The following is a 15,109-nucleotide window of genomic DNA, read 5'->3' as shown; positions in this document are numbered from 1 at the left end:
GTGCGTAGATTATAAAAGTTTATTTGACCCTTACGAGCTAAAGAGTAACTTTGTGCATACAGCATGAACCGGTTTTGGACAGATCCAAAAATAAAAAGGTTAATGTAGGGCAAGTGCTATGGTGGCATGGGCTTGTATTATGGCCTTAAAGTGTTACTGTCACAGTTCCCCCCTCCCCCCTCCAAGCTCTGTAATCTGACTCAATAGAGGAGACTTTTAATGCTACCTGTCTACAATGAGATTGGTGATGAGTTAGCACTAGAGATGAACGCAACTCCAGCAAGTCTGATCATTCGGTATTTGATTACCGGTGGGTGAAGAAGGTGGATGCAGCCTAAAAAACATGGAGACAGCCATAGGCCCCTAGGGCTTCCTCCTACTTCTTTAGCCATTGGTATTCAAATGCTAAACGACTTGACTCAAGCATAGTTAAGTTGCGCTCCTCCCTATTCAGGAAGAAATGTTACCATATACCATATGTTGAGTTTGACCGAAACTGATGCCACCGGTGGGTTTAGCTGATAGTATAAGGCCTCCTTCTCATTACCGTATTGTGCTTGGATCTGCAAAAACAGCATAGTGGCTTAAAAAATTGCAGAATGCTGTCTGAAAACATGTAAAATCCGTATTTGGTCCACAATTTGAAAGGACCGATTGATTTATATTGGCAAATTTGTGCCACAAATATGAACCATCCTATTTCTTTGTTGTTTGGATTGTGGCCCCAACACGGATCTGTAATAAAATAGTGGTATGTATGGGCCCATAGAATTCAATGGGCGCTACACTGTCCACCATTGCGGTTGTTAGAAGAACCTGAACATACTGTTAGGTAAAGGAGGCCTTAGGTGTATTCCGACTCTCCACCAACAGATGATGTCAGTGGACAGAAGGGTTGGGGTGCTCGGTTTTTGCCACCAGAGAGATAAACCAATGCCAGAGCAGCATGGAAAACTGTTAAAACCTATCTATGATACTTCTTCTCTTTATGGATCGATTCTTAGTTTTTGCAAATAGGTGATGAAAGATTGTAAATGGGGTTTTTGATTCTTCTCTATAAGCTAGCAATACACTGAGTGAGACCTGATATAGATACAGCTTTAGGCTATGTGCACACACACCGGTCACGGAACGGCCGGTCTCTGAAAAGATCATCCCGGTCGGTACTGCAGTACCAGCCAGATGATCTTTAGCCCCTCAGAATTCTGATGCGGGCGCATCCCTGTGCATCAGAGCGTTCACACCTACAGGATCTGCAGCTGATTTTCTGCAGCAGATTTCAGTTAACTGAACACAGCATCAAATCTGAAGCTGTGTTCAGTTATTTAACTGAAATCTGCTGCAGAAAATCAGCTGCAGATCCTGTAGGTGTGAACGCACCATAAACAAGCGCTGATCTGCTAGATCAGCGCTCGTTTACTGGGCCTATTACAAGGCCCGATTACTGTTTAACATCGTTACTGATGTCCTTGCAGCCCTTGTTTAATTTTATACATTACCTGCTGCATTATCAGGCTGCAAGGCTTCTCTTGTGGTCTTCTCCCCGGGTCCCACGCGCTGCAGCTTCAAAGCGGCCTATCTGAGCTGACAGGTCGCTCAGCCAATCACTGGCAGCGGCGGTCCTGGCCAGTGATTGGCTGAGTGGCCTGTCAGCTCAGACAGGCCACTCTAAAGCTGAAGCCCGCTGGACCCAGGGAGAAGAAGACCGCAAGAGGAGCCCTGCAGCCTGGATAGGTAATGTAAATAGTCAGCCACCGGCCGCGCACCACTATTACGCGTAGCAATGCACGGTCGGCGCCCGACAATTATAGGTTCAAACCTATATCAACGATCAGCCGATGATCGTTTTCATCGGCTGATCGTTGTATTTATTACACGGATTACTGTGCAGTAATCCAGTAGTGAAAATCACTTCATTAGCATAGTACGTTTTAAGCAGCAAAACTAGACGAGATTTGTCTGCATATTGACACGTGTTGTCCAAATAGTGATTTTTCCTACTGAATTACTGTGCTGTCTTGTCAAAATTAGACTTAAGCCTCTATTAGGCGGAGTGACTTGAGAAACTCCTCATTTCCCGCTTGCTGCCACCGCTATTACACGGGGCGGCAGCAAGCGGGTAAGTGCAGGAGGGGCCGCGAGAAGGTGGGGGGGGGGGGGGGAGGAAGCTGCCCAGTTGATGGCTAGATTGTCTGGGCAGCCCATAGAGGATAGTGGAGGTCTGCTGCCGACACTCCTATTCCACAGAGCGATGGCAGCAGTTCGCTGCTATATGAGTCATTTGTCTTTCAACATGTTGATGCTATCTAATCTATCATGTTATAGAGCAGGAAGAGATGAGCAGATTGATATATATCTTTGTGGGAAAAGATTCTATATAACATGCAACATGTTGATTAAAATCCCTGCACATTATGTGATAAGGAGTCTAGTGGGCGGGGTCATTTAATGATCTGGACTCTTTGGCATGGAAACATTAGAGATTTCAATCAATAAATTACAAGTTATACTGAAGCTTTTCCTATAAAGATATATATTAATCTGCTCAGCTCCTTCTGCTCTATAACATGATGGTGATAGCTTAGATAACATTTTCATGGTGGCAGGTTCCCTTTAAGCATTTAAGTTTGATCACCAATCTTTCTTGTATTACACCCATGTACTTGCAAAGACCCATCTTTCACACAAGAGGACACTGGCAGCATCAGACAACTACCCCCTAATAACACTTACACAATAATAGACCCCAAGGTCCAGTAGAGGACAATAAAGACTGGTAAGTGACCATCATGTACAAGGCGAGATACCCTGCTATAACTGAGTGTATATAAACAGAACGTACACAGTTTTTATATTTTATATAAAGATTTTTTCTTTTACTTAAATGAATAAATTACAAAAGTTAAGTGCGTTTTTTTTTTTTTTCTTAAGAAAAAGGTAACATATCCCCTGCAGTAAAATACACATGTAACTGTCGGCTCTATCCATAAAATAGGAAATTAGCTTTTATAATAAAATTAAAAAAAAAAAACACAACGAGAAAAAAAGGAAAAAAAAAAGTGCCCATTCTGGAGATTCTGACCTTTGAAAAAAAATGTACAAGTAAAAGTCTCTCTTCATCCTCCAGTGTTGGTTGCACAAAAACACCATCGCCCATAGAAACTGCTTTCTGCCCGGTAACATGTAAAGTGTCTCTGCGAGCGCGGCCCGTGCTTTGCTTGTCTTAGCAGATCTTGTGAATCGATGCATACTCGTTTGGTTTCTGCTTAATGCACTTGGTGGATTCAACCAGCTCTGTGCTATGCGGCAAAGCAGCCTTCCTGCACATCTCCCAGAATGCTCTCCATTGTACTTTGTAACCTTTAGTTTGGCAATCGGAAGCTGCTGTGCTCAAGGTGCCACTCACTTAATAAGATTACACAGGAATATGATAGATTTTGCTATATTCATAGGTAACAAGTACGGTGGCAGTATATGTAGAAAAAAATATATATATAAGGGGGTGTATCTGTGGAGGTGGCTCATGTGTTACGGGAATGGCTTCCTGTGGTCCGGGGTGGTGGGCTGGAATGTATCAAGGCTGTGGTCAAGTCTTCACTTAAGGACATTTCTTTGGAATCGAGGAGGTGAAATTCTGCGCAGAAGAGGAGAAGGTGGAGGTACAGGGTGTTAAGATGGGGGTGCAGTTCAAGGTTCACCACTGTCCTGAAGTGACAGGTGTAGATGTGGCCCAGGAGGTGGAAGAGGAGGCGGAAGGTCTTCTGGATTGAAGGCTTGAAGGCTTTTGGAAACTCTTTACCTAAAGAAAGAAGGATTAAAAAATAAAATAAATAAAAATCACACTTTAATAACATAAAAAAACAAACAAAAAAGCTAAGAGCTGTATCAAATAGAATCATGGATGTAACTACCAGCAGCTGCTATAGGGCCCAACAGCTAAGGGGGCTGATGACTATGGACTATGGACAGTGGATGATCATTCCAAGGTTACCCCCAATTATTCAGGAGAAGAGTATCTAAAAATATAGTTTTTATTCCAGACAAAACCTCAAGGTGTTATTGTTATTAAAAAAAAATATATAAATAATAATAATAATAATAATAATAGTGTCAAAAGTTTTGATGCTGAGGGAGGAATATAGCTAAGTGCTTCTCTCCCTGTCTCTATCTTCTCTGCAGGACACAGGATCTATAGGAAGTCTACGGAGCCTCTCTCTTAGAAGAGAGAAGCACACAGTTGAATGCTTCTCCCTGTTCGTAACAGTGGCTAGGGGCCTCAGCACCCAGACCACTTTTTTTAAATGATGGCGACACCCAAAGTACCTTCCATTGACCCACAGAAAAAAAGAATCACTACGAGGTACTTGCTAAATTGAACCCCCCATTCCCAGCTGAACGCTGGAGACCCCTGAAGTCGGACACCTTATGATCAGCTCATTTATAAAGGAACCTTAGGTTAATTAAAGGGATTGTTGATGCCGACAGCTCCTTCTGCTTGTCTGACATTACAGAAGAGGTATGTTATAATCAGGATCACTGCCTGCTATGCCAGAAGATAATAACTCATTATAGTCAATGAAGGAATGTGCCCAAGGCTCTGGTTATGTAATATTATTTCTATACACATGGCTTCAGTAATGCGCTGTGTATCTGACATGACATGAAACAGAATCGTCTTTAGCTCGAAGCAGAGAGAAAACCCTAAAGGGAAGGCTGCATTACTCACTTTGCTTAGTAGGAACCAAGTCTTCATCTGTCAGGATCTTCTGAATGATGCTGGCAGCGTAGTCTGCATATTGCGGGCCTGAGCATTTCCTCTTGCGTCCTTTCTCGTCTGTCCACTGGATCTGCCTGGAGATACAAACATAAACATGAGCTTTACCCCACAACTTTGATCATTCTAGTAATACCTGTACAATTACTGTATCTATCATGGTCCATGGCCTTGACTTTCTCTGGCCTAAGCTATATCCAGACAGCCCCTTTAAATTCAGTTTTTCTCCAGCGTTATATAGAACCTCATACTATACGGAAAAAGAACATTTCACATCCACAAATGTTGTGAACGTGACTTGTTGTGGGTGTAAATGTTTAGTGTTTTATAAGTATACAGATGCCGGAGCCAATGCACTAAAACCATAAACAGAAGCTGGAATTCACGTTTCTTCACAGACAGAACTAAACCTGATACGGCCAAGTGAATGTGATCCATCACCGTGCTGTCAATGTTGTTATTTTTTATCCTAAAACAGAACAAAATGGCGCTCGCTCTATGTATATGTTAGCAATCCCAGCCCTCCTATAACGTATAATGGAAGATGTGAAGCATGCCATACACTTTAAAGGGGCTGGCCACTTTATAATAAAATAGTTCAATGTACAGTATTAGTAAGTGTACTTACTCACTTACCTCATAGAGCTAAAATCAGACTCCCCTCCTCCAGGCTGTGCTGCTTTGCTCTGTGATGAGTCTATTCATAAGATGGCTGACATGGAGAAGCATGTGACCATGCCCCCCCCCCCCAGTGTCCACCACTGAGCCTGTATATGACTATGGAGGACACTGGAGGCGGGGCATTGTCACATGCTCCTCCATGTCAGCCATCTTATGGACAGTCTTACCACAGAACAGGCAGTACAGCCTGGAGGAGGGGAGTCTGGTTTTAGCTTTATGGGGTACACAGGGAGCTGCTGTCAGTAAGTAATGTGAATACGCCTAGTTATACAACAGATAAAACTATTTTACTATAAAGTGGGCAAACGTTTTTAGTAATTGTTACCTCAGGCCAATTCCAAAGTAGTCTAGGTGCAGCTTTCTCCTGTTCACATTGAGAACATATGCACACTCAGCCGGTCATGCATGTGTATGGAAGGATCTGGAGAATGTACCGCTTTACTCCCAATAGCAGGGCTGTACTAATGGAAATTGCTTGGGTTGCTTTGTCTTTGATAGGTCACCAGAGTGCATTGTGAATTGTATTTGTTTGCTACGTGCTATTAGGACACAACAATAGCCAATGACTCCGGCTTAGATACATTGTCTAATGGAGTCTGCAGTAAAAAACTCTCTTCCTGTCTCCAAAGATAATCTGGGGGCCGTACTGCACCTTCACAATGCTTTAAAGGCCCTATTCCACGGAACGATTATCGTCCGTATTCAGCCGATATCGGCCGCTACGGACAATAATCGTCCCGTGGAATAGAGTGCAACAATCAGCCGACATCGTTCATGTCAGCTGATCGTTGCAGTCGCTTGTTTTTCAACATGTTGAAAAACAAGCGACTGATATAGCAGCGATCCTCTGTTGTCGCTCCGTTGAATAGGAGCATCGGCAGTAGACGCTGCTATATCCTATGGCGATCGCTGATCGTCCGGGCAGCCCCCCCCCCCCTGCAGCTCCCCGCCGCCCCTCCCGCACTCACCCGCTCGCTGCTGCTGCGTTGAATAGCGGCGGCAGCGAGTGGGGAACGACCCATGGAATAGGGCTATTACACACATGAAGCAAAACATCCCTTCTCCATTATATCAGACCCATTGGAATAAAGAAAAGGACAGCCTAAAATTCAACACGCCCTATTCTTATTGCTTTCTGATGTTTGTTCTGGGAAGTGAGTCAGGATACTCTTTATACACTAACAATGATCATCCATATTTGTCGGCACCAAGGTGTTCTGCTCTACAGCCACTGCAATTTTGGTAACTTGACAAAGCCATGGCATTACTGGAATATTTGAATACTGCCTAAACGAGTAAAGGTCCCTCAGGCACAGCGGATACGGCTTCCAATCTAAGGCTCTCCTAAACAACTATTAACAGATGATGCGTGATGAAAAAGTCACCACCTGACCCCTTTGTTTTGGGAGACATAAGCCACTCTTACTGCTTCTTACCCCTCCCCTCTCCATAGAGAAATGCTCGGCAGCACTGAACGTTCCTGTATATAGAGATAATTTGCCATCAGGTATTGAAGGTGAATGTGTGGTATCCCACCACTGTGTTTTATGTCTCTCCTTTGCACCTCTCAAAAAAGCTTCTAACTCCAGGTTAAGTGGTGATTACGTGCGTTCTAAGGTTTCACCACTAGATGTCAGTATTTTTATATGTATTTTCTCATGTATTGCACAGCTGAAGTTAGGAATGGGTTACTGTTTTTTATGTGCCATGTGTTTTTATTGACCTATAGGAGGTGCTCTCTGCTTCTGACCTATTCTCTTTCTTCTTTCTTTTGCACACACTCCTTTCCACCACTCACAGGGTAGATGACTTGGCCCCTGTAGGAAGTAGTTGCTTGGTGGAGGACGTTTAGTCAGTCTTATCCAGATTCTCATGGGAGAAGGGCCTGGCTTCTGTCAGGACCCTCATCTGGGACAACAGTTCAGTGCAGTCTAGTCAAGACACGAGTGTGTACAGATGGAGTTAGAGACAATCAGTTCTTTCAGTATTCTTACTATATCTACTATGCAGTACTAAACACTACAAAGGGAGAAGAAGCTAGGAACATCCTAGCCCACACTGTGAACCAGTCTAAAAGTGCAGGGCAGTATCCTAAGACACAAGAGGAACTAGCCTGGATAGGACAAAGCTACCAGGGAAAGTCTATGCATTCTCTCGCAGTGCAGTTAGCCAGGAAGGCTTGGGAGCGTAGCTTCACCCAGATAACCACAGCTGGGGCTTGTATCACCCTAGGAGGACGAGACACCCGACACTGTAGGGCACAAGGTAGTCAGACCAAAGTCTATACACAGGTACAAGTAACTTCTCACTCTACAAGTATTTTCTCCAAAGTTTCATCAGAGTACAGTGCTACATTGGGTTGGGACTCCCTTGACAAACCCTTCTCCTCTAATTTACTTTCAACTCTTCAAAGTTGTGTAAAGTCCGTGTAAAGATTTATCTATTTCTATAAAAGTGTATTGTACTACCAAGAGACTGTACAGTAAAGCTGTCATATTTTTATATCACTGGGACTCATCTCTTCCTCTGCACCATTACCTATACACATTCGCCATACACCTTGGGTTAATTGTTCCCCTTTCTGTGGGTGGCGGTACAGATAGTTCGGGTGGGTCATTTGCCACTCAGGACTACCCTGACAAGACTCAAGGGACCAATCACAATCCAGCAGGTCACCGACCTCACCACATATAGAGACCTTTATCGGTGATTGTTAAAGAAGAGCCTGCGACGATCTTTTGCCTCCCCTCTGATTCTGCTGGACTTGCCCGCCATAACTACAACAATGGTGTCAAAATGGAGTCTTACTAGATTACTACTGTTCCACTATTGCTACTGCTGCCACCACCATGGAGTCATGTACAAGAAGCCACAAGCATCCTGTTTTCTGTATTCTTGGCTGTGGAATGGTAGTTAAGTGTTATGTATTGAATTTCTTTGCTTTAAATGAGCATTTTCGCTTCCCCCATTGTGGTCAGCTAAAGGCATCACCGTCTCACAATTTTAGAAACGATAATCTGACATAAATACTGGTAGGTAGATGGATTTCTATAGGAATGTACTAGCAGACGTTTCTTGATCAACTAAGCCACAAGTTCTGAACTGCTGGTGTGTTATGGGGTCGGAATGATCCTTACTTTGAGCAATGTAGCGGTAGGGACTGAGGCGTACAAAAACCAATGCCTCTCCTTAGTATTAAAGAAATGCCTTAGAAGTATCAAGGAAAAACATTGCAAAAACAACATTAAATGTACGTTCACACTTACCGGATCCGCAGCTGATTTCATTTAATTAACAGAACACAGCATCAAATCTGCACCATCAAATCTGCTGCGGATCCTGTAGGTGTGAACGCACCCTTAGGAGGCATATGAGGTGCAGTGAGATGGACTCCCAGAGTAAGGCTATGGGACCACCTCAGGCCTGCACAAAGAGTGGAGAGAGAAGCACTTCTCTCCCCACTCATTTTGGTGAACAGTCAAGGTCTGAAAACGCAAAAAACTTTAGACCAGCAAACAAAATTCTTTGGCACACTTCCATCTTAATCTCATCTCAGGGCTATATCTTCCTTCTCACTTGAAAAAGGTAGGTCAAAACAATGGCGCAGGTACTATATTTCAATCATTGAATGTAGGTAAAACCAGGCTGTTATGTGGAGGCCAAGGACCACATGATGTTTCCAATCTCACCACCATCTTGCGCTGTCCCCTTCCAGCGAAGACCCGGAGCCAAGACCAAGATGGAAGTGAGCTGAAGGATTTTTTAAGCCAAAGCCAGGAATGGATTTGAAATGAGGAGAAATCTCAATCTTTCCCTTATGACCTGTTCTTTGTTTATGGTCTATTCCTGGCTTTGGCTTTAAACAGGCAATCTGTCTGTGTAAAAGAATTCTTATATAAGCTAATATCCCATATATTTCTTCTTCTGTCAAAATGGCAGCCATATTTCTGCCTCCGGTATGTCTAAGAGCAGGAAAGAGTTCAGGGCCCCAATCTTCACTCAGGAGCAAATGAGGCCTAGTCCAGGAGAACAGGAGATACAGCCCCATATATCTAATTCAGGGGCTAAGAATGGTGATGGGTTCTCTTTAATTCATAATGTCATTGTGTAATGCCCTAACTAGCAGCTATCCATTGTTTTCCCAGTCCTGTCATGTTAATTGTCTTCAGCTTTTCGATGCTATTCTCCATATTAGCATCGGCAGGCCACCCGGGCTGCAAAGAAGATGTAATTGTGGGATTAATTGTGCATATTTAGCCGGAGTTCTCATATCATGTGGCATAAATAGAAGCTGAAATGAGAAGACGGTGCGTGCCGCAGACCACTTCAATTCCCGGTGGAGAGGGAAGCAGGTGCATAGGGAACTAATAATACGTCCCTCAGGCCCGTGTCAGCTGTTTCTGTGTATACACGTTACATGGCAACTTCATATCAACAAGGCAGTGTTTGCATGCCTCGCACACAGACAAGTGTAACATTGGATTTCCCAAATCCAAACCCCCGGGGTGGGACAAGTGTCAGATATTTTGCTAAAATTGCTGCAGCAGGGTCATCTAAACCCATCTTACTTAAGTGGCCGAGTCCCAATCACTTCCTGCCATTGTAACATGAATAAAGATGTCCTCCCATAAAAAGTACTTTTAGAAAAATACGGTTAATGTGGCTGTAAAACATAATGTTCTTTCAGCTGAAGAGAAGTCTGACACAAACTGGTTGCTAGGGATGCGGTGCCTTGTAAAGCCCTAGCAACCAGACTGTCAGACATGCAAGATAGAACTACTTATTAAACACATCATAAATAATACTGCAAACATATAAGAGGCCAAAATGTGTTTATTCCTCTAGGTCAGGGTTAGTCCTGTGAGGGTATAAGAGAGAAGAAGTTCAAATCTTAGTATGAAAGCGGGCCCTTTCCTGGTACATGTGATGACCCAATTCCCCAGACATTTCCCTGCATAGGTGTGTGACTTTTCAGCTGGTTCTACTTTATCTTCAGAATATTACATTGTCTGGGGAGGGAGAAAAAAATTACGGTAGGGCTATTATTCCCCAGACAGTGCCACTCTTTTCTGTGGGCAGTGTCTGGTATTGCCGCTAATTCCCAGGTCAGATTAAAGCAATGTTCACACAATGTATTTTTGCCCACCCGTAAAGCTGAATTTTTACTGTAAAAAAAAAACAAAAAACCAAACAAAGCAGCAGACAATATCCACTTTTTATTTTACTATTGAGTTCTATTTAATTCAATAGTAAAGAGACCAATAGTGCTCACACACACACATTCATCAATTTTACAGCCATAATTCTTGAAATGTTCTTTTTTCAGTTGGAAAAAAACTGCTGTTTTTTCAAATTGGTATGTAGCCAATAAAAAAAAATGCAAAAACAACATACTTTAAGTCATATTTTCTTGGAAATCAGTTGTTTTTTAAAAAAAACACCAGCTGTAAACATGGCCTAATAAGGAAAAACAGCTTGTAAAAGATAAGACAACAAAACCGCAAGACGAGCGCCCACAACCCCGCCTAAACCTGTATAACGATTCATGAGCACGCAGACCAGAAAAGTTGGATGTTTTTTTTCACAGAGCCGCCTTATCATTCCACCTTTACCTTTCATTTCACAGCGCCTGAGTTATGTTTTCTTGTCAGGACGCTGAATTCCATTAGTGGGCCTGTCCTCCTTAAGAGACTTCATGTTACGCACATCGACGCCAAGCCCAATGTTTGATCAATAGAAAAAAAAAAAAATTACTGCGCTATTTTCAGCCAGGTCATTAAACCCAATGCCGTCTGGTTTTGACCAAGGAAATACTCATGCTATGAGAGCTCCGATGGGTACGGATTAGAGATGAGCAAACCTCGAGCATGCTCGAGTCCATCCGAACCTGAACTTTCGGCATTTGATTAGCGGTGGCTGCTGAAGTTGGATAAAGCCCTAAGGCTATGTGGAACACATGGATATAGTCATTAGTTGTATCTATGTTTTCCAGACAACCTTAGAGCTTTAACCAAGTTCATCAGCCCCCGCTAATCAAATGCCGAAAGTTCGGGTTCGGATGGACTTTAACCCGAACCCGGTTCGCTCATCTCTAGTACGGATCTATTCTCTCTCTTATGAAAGTGTAGATAACCCTGCATTATACTTTGGTGCTTTATAAATGAATGGTGACGATGACAACAAAATATCTTGTCTGTCAACAACATAAGGGGTGGAAGCCATTTTATTGTCCTAAATAAGAATGCAGCTTAGCAGGACCTTCAACCTATGGATATCTAGTACCTTACAGATACGTTAGTCAGAGCTGATACATAAGGGTATGTTCACATGGAGCAGATAAGATGGGAATTTTCTCCGGTCACTTTGTTGCAAAATCTGTATGGATCTTACATGAGGAAGCTTGAATGTGGGTTAGCCCATTGAACCACGTTAGCCTAGGCCTACACCACTTAAACCCAAGAGCGGCATACGGCACTGCTAAAGAGGCTGAGGCACTCACTTATGGTTATGTTGGATATGCTCATAGAGTGGTCAGACCTAGCTTTGACACCACCATCTGTTATTATGCCTTCTGTGCGCTTGAGATTGAACCGATGGTGTCAAATAAACCCTAATATCTTGAAAAAGACTATATTGGCGAGACAGACTTGGCGAGCCGGTTAAGAGCTGTGTGGATGAGCTCGCTCCACAACAAGAACATTCCAGCGCTCGCCTATACTTAATCAAGTCTCATTATTTGTAAATGTGATTTATTGGGTTCAAAAGAGAAATAAATTCACCGTAAATGTGAGCGCGTCGACGTTTTCATGACTCGCCGTTTCTCTATAACGTTTATATTGGTCCAATAAACAGTGGGACTGTCCAGAGAGAATCCAGTTAAATTTAGCACAGAGGTTTTATGATGTTTTCGCTCCCCCCTTTAAACCAGGCTCCATGCCAAGCGGAGAAGGAATTTTCATCCTTTAAAAGGTGCAGCCAGATTCCTTATGTGCAGAAGTGGCTGTGCAGGCCTATACTTGTACATGTTTATTATCAGAATGCTTTGTGCCTGCTGCAGACTATCGCTCTTTTTTGGGGGGGGGGGGGATTCTCAGGAACAAAGGACACATTACTAGAGAATTTCACTGGGATCCTTCACCTCTTTATATGGTATTTATATAAGAATTACATCTGTATGGCTGATTTCTTGAAAGACGGACAAAACATTTTCGAGAAATCACAACCAAGACCCAGTAGCTAAAAATGTGGTAACATACTCCCCCCTTCTCCCACATCAGAATAATAGAGGGACAACTAAGCTATACCAAAGCTCTCCAATTCAGGCCTTGCCAAAGATGATCCTTTTAAGGGTGCCCTTTAGGGTCAACTCTAAGCTTTAACTACTTGAGTTTGGTTGTACTGTATGAAATTAAGTTGATAAAACACAGTTAACCCAAATAAAGGAAAACTGTGCAAAACATATATTTATTTCTAGTGTAGGGTCTGCAGGGGCGGTGCTTAACAAAGGTTTTGTTTTTCACATAATGCCACACCCCCTAGGAGCCTTCACTATGGCTAAATACTGTATCCATTTTCCCTGGAGTGTTCTATTAGGATGAAACTATCTGGCTGGTATTACAACTACTACATACACACACTGAGGTTAGAAAAACATGGCTGCCATAGCTATCCACTAGGTGTGTGGGTGTAGATGATTCAGTCTAATTTTCCTTACAAGTAATTGACACTCACCAGACAATTTTTTGGTATAATCCCCCAAGAAATATCAAGTGTCTATGAGCTATTTTAGAAATAATAACTCATGGATACTTTAAAACACACCCTATAAACTTTATTGAATATGAGTGTGGTTGAGACCCCCATCGCTACTCCTCCTGTAATTCTGTAATGCTTTCATCATGTAGAAACAGATGAAGCGTTCACACAACCTTGGCCACAAGTTAATAATTGACGGATCATGAGGCCTACAATGTCACAACCAGCAGGTGAAAGGCCAGAGGAAAATTAATCACAGTCAGGGGGGTAATCATGTGATTCTGAGGTGGGCCTCATTTCAACCATTAAGGGTCTTAGACCATTGCACAAAACCTTTTCATCTACTGCAGGTCAGGGATGTTTCCATGGAATCTCAATCATTAAATCTTACAGATTCAATGCTCAGGACGTTCCCACCGGCCCAGGATATGGATGTCTAGGGACCACATATGCCACCATATGTTGCCCCAATAAGACATATTAAGCATAGAAAAGAATCCTAGTTAGAGATGGGTGCCATAGTACAGGTCCATACAGATCAGTAACAGATACATGACTCCTTATATAACATGTACTTTTATGTTTATATAGGTTCAGTTCTGTCCAGCCTCTAGTCCTATTATACAGTCAATACATGGGATAAAGGGCTATATTTTTAAAGAAAAAAAAATTCAAGCTGATAAACATGGAGTACTTACGTTGACCAGGCCTTCATTGTTGGACAAGATGATATTGTGCAGAATTCGGATATAGAGCCGTACATGAGGCTGACATGGTTGTAGAAAGCGGAGGCTGAGGAAGAAGAAGAGGTGACATTAGAATTTACTGTTACTACGAGGCATATGGAAATCTGAAACGCTTATTGCACCAATTGGCAGCATATGTCCCAGTTTAATAAAATACTTGCATTCCCCATAAAACAACAATTCTGGAACATATATTTTTTTTTAATATAGGAATACATTGATAGCTGGTATTTCCATTCGCTATGTCAACTGGGTGTGTCCCTACACAGTCTTACTAATCAGCACTGACATGGATTGGCGAGTTCCAGTTGCAACAGGAACACCACCATAGAAGAGGTGCTCCAAGTACTTCCTTAAACAGGTCCTCTTCCCCATAGACCATCTATGGCTTACTATACATATTGATTGATACTATACATACTGATTATCTAGTAATGCTAAAGGATTGACCCCACTTGTTATAGCGTGAGATGACCACCACTACTACGGCCACAGTTCATCCCTCCTCCCCTTATAGAAATAACTTGGAGGGAGCCTAATCTGAAAGGGAGAAACTAGTGGTGTCAGATGACCACCTTTAAGTTGGCAGACTTTGCATGCTGGCATCAGTCGTGCCAATAACTAGCTTGCCGACTACTTCATAAAAAGCTGGTAATTTAGTACATGTATCATCAACTAGATGTTCTTCTATTCCCCATCCAACAACAAGAAGCGGCCAAGGATTCTGGATCACAGGCTGCGTTCAAGGACAAACATCACATTTAGTCTCTTGTTTTCTGGTAGCAGAAAACCTGCCAACCCGTCCGAGGGTTAATGTGGCGCCATCTATATTTAACAGGGAGGTCTCCTACGTACCATAACTCTGTATTATGTCTGGTTTCTGTGATATACAAGTAGCAATGAAAACAGAGCCTGCTCTCCCGGCAGAGAAAAGAGAAACTCTGAGGAGCTGGGAGGAGAGAGTGTTTGTGGTCAAGGAACTGGATGTGAAATTGCAAATCAGACCCAGTAATCCGCCTTTAAAGTTCAGCATCAAATGAGCACCAGATGCAGGACTGGCAGCGCTCATCCGGGAGACAGCCGTGGTGCCGAGGAGTCTCCATAAAAAGGGAAATCTATACAGGCTGCAGGTTTAAAAAGTATTGTCTAGTTT

The 15,109-nt window shown here is 42.8% G+C and overlaps 1 protein-coding gene across 2 annotated transcripts in view; it reads right to left on the bottom strand.

Moving 5' to 3' along the window:
• Positions 1 to 2,846: 2,846 nt before the first annotated feature.
• Positions 2,847 to 15,109, bottom strand: part of LOC138768575 (MOB kinase activator 2-like) — a 30,141-nt gene continuing 17,878 nt past the window's right edge. For both annotated transcript variants that reach the window (XM_069946495.1, XM_069946494.1), the window contains exons 4-6: positions 13,909 to 14,002; positions 4,727 to 4,851; positions 2,847 to 3,799 (exon numbers count right to left, since the gene is read on the bottom strand). In XM_069946495.1, the coding sequence (XP_069802596.1) occupies positions 3,522 to 3,799; positions 4,727 to 4,851; positions 13,909 to 14,002 (497 nt within the window). In that variant the 3' untranslated portion in view covers positions 2,847 to 3,521. The remainder of the gene's footprint in view (positions 3,800 to 4,726; positions 4,852 to 13,908; positions 14,003 to 15,109) is intronic.

The sequence above is a fragment of the Dendropsophus ebraccatus genome, chromosome 12 (genome assembly GCF_027789765.1).
Source record: "Dendropsophus ebraccatus isolate aDenEbr1 chromosome 12, aDenEbr1.pat, whole genome shotgun sequence".
Classification (NCBI taxonomy): Eukaryota; Metazoa; Chordata; class Amphibia; order Anura; family Hylidae; genus Dendropsophus; species Dendropsophus ebraccatus.
The sequence above is the reverse complement of the archived record's forward strand: the minus strand, read 5'-3'. Positions and strand labels throughout refer to the sequence as shown.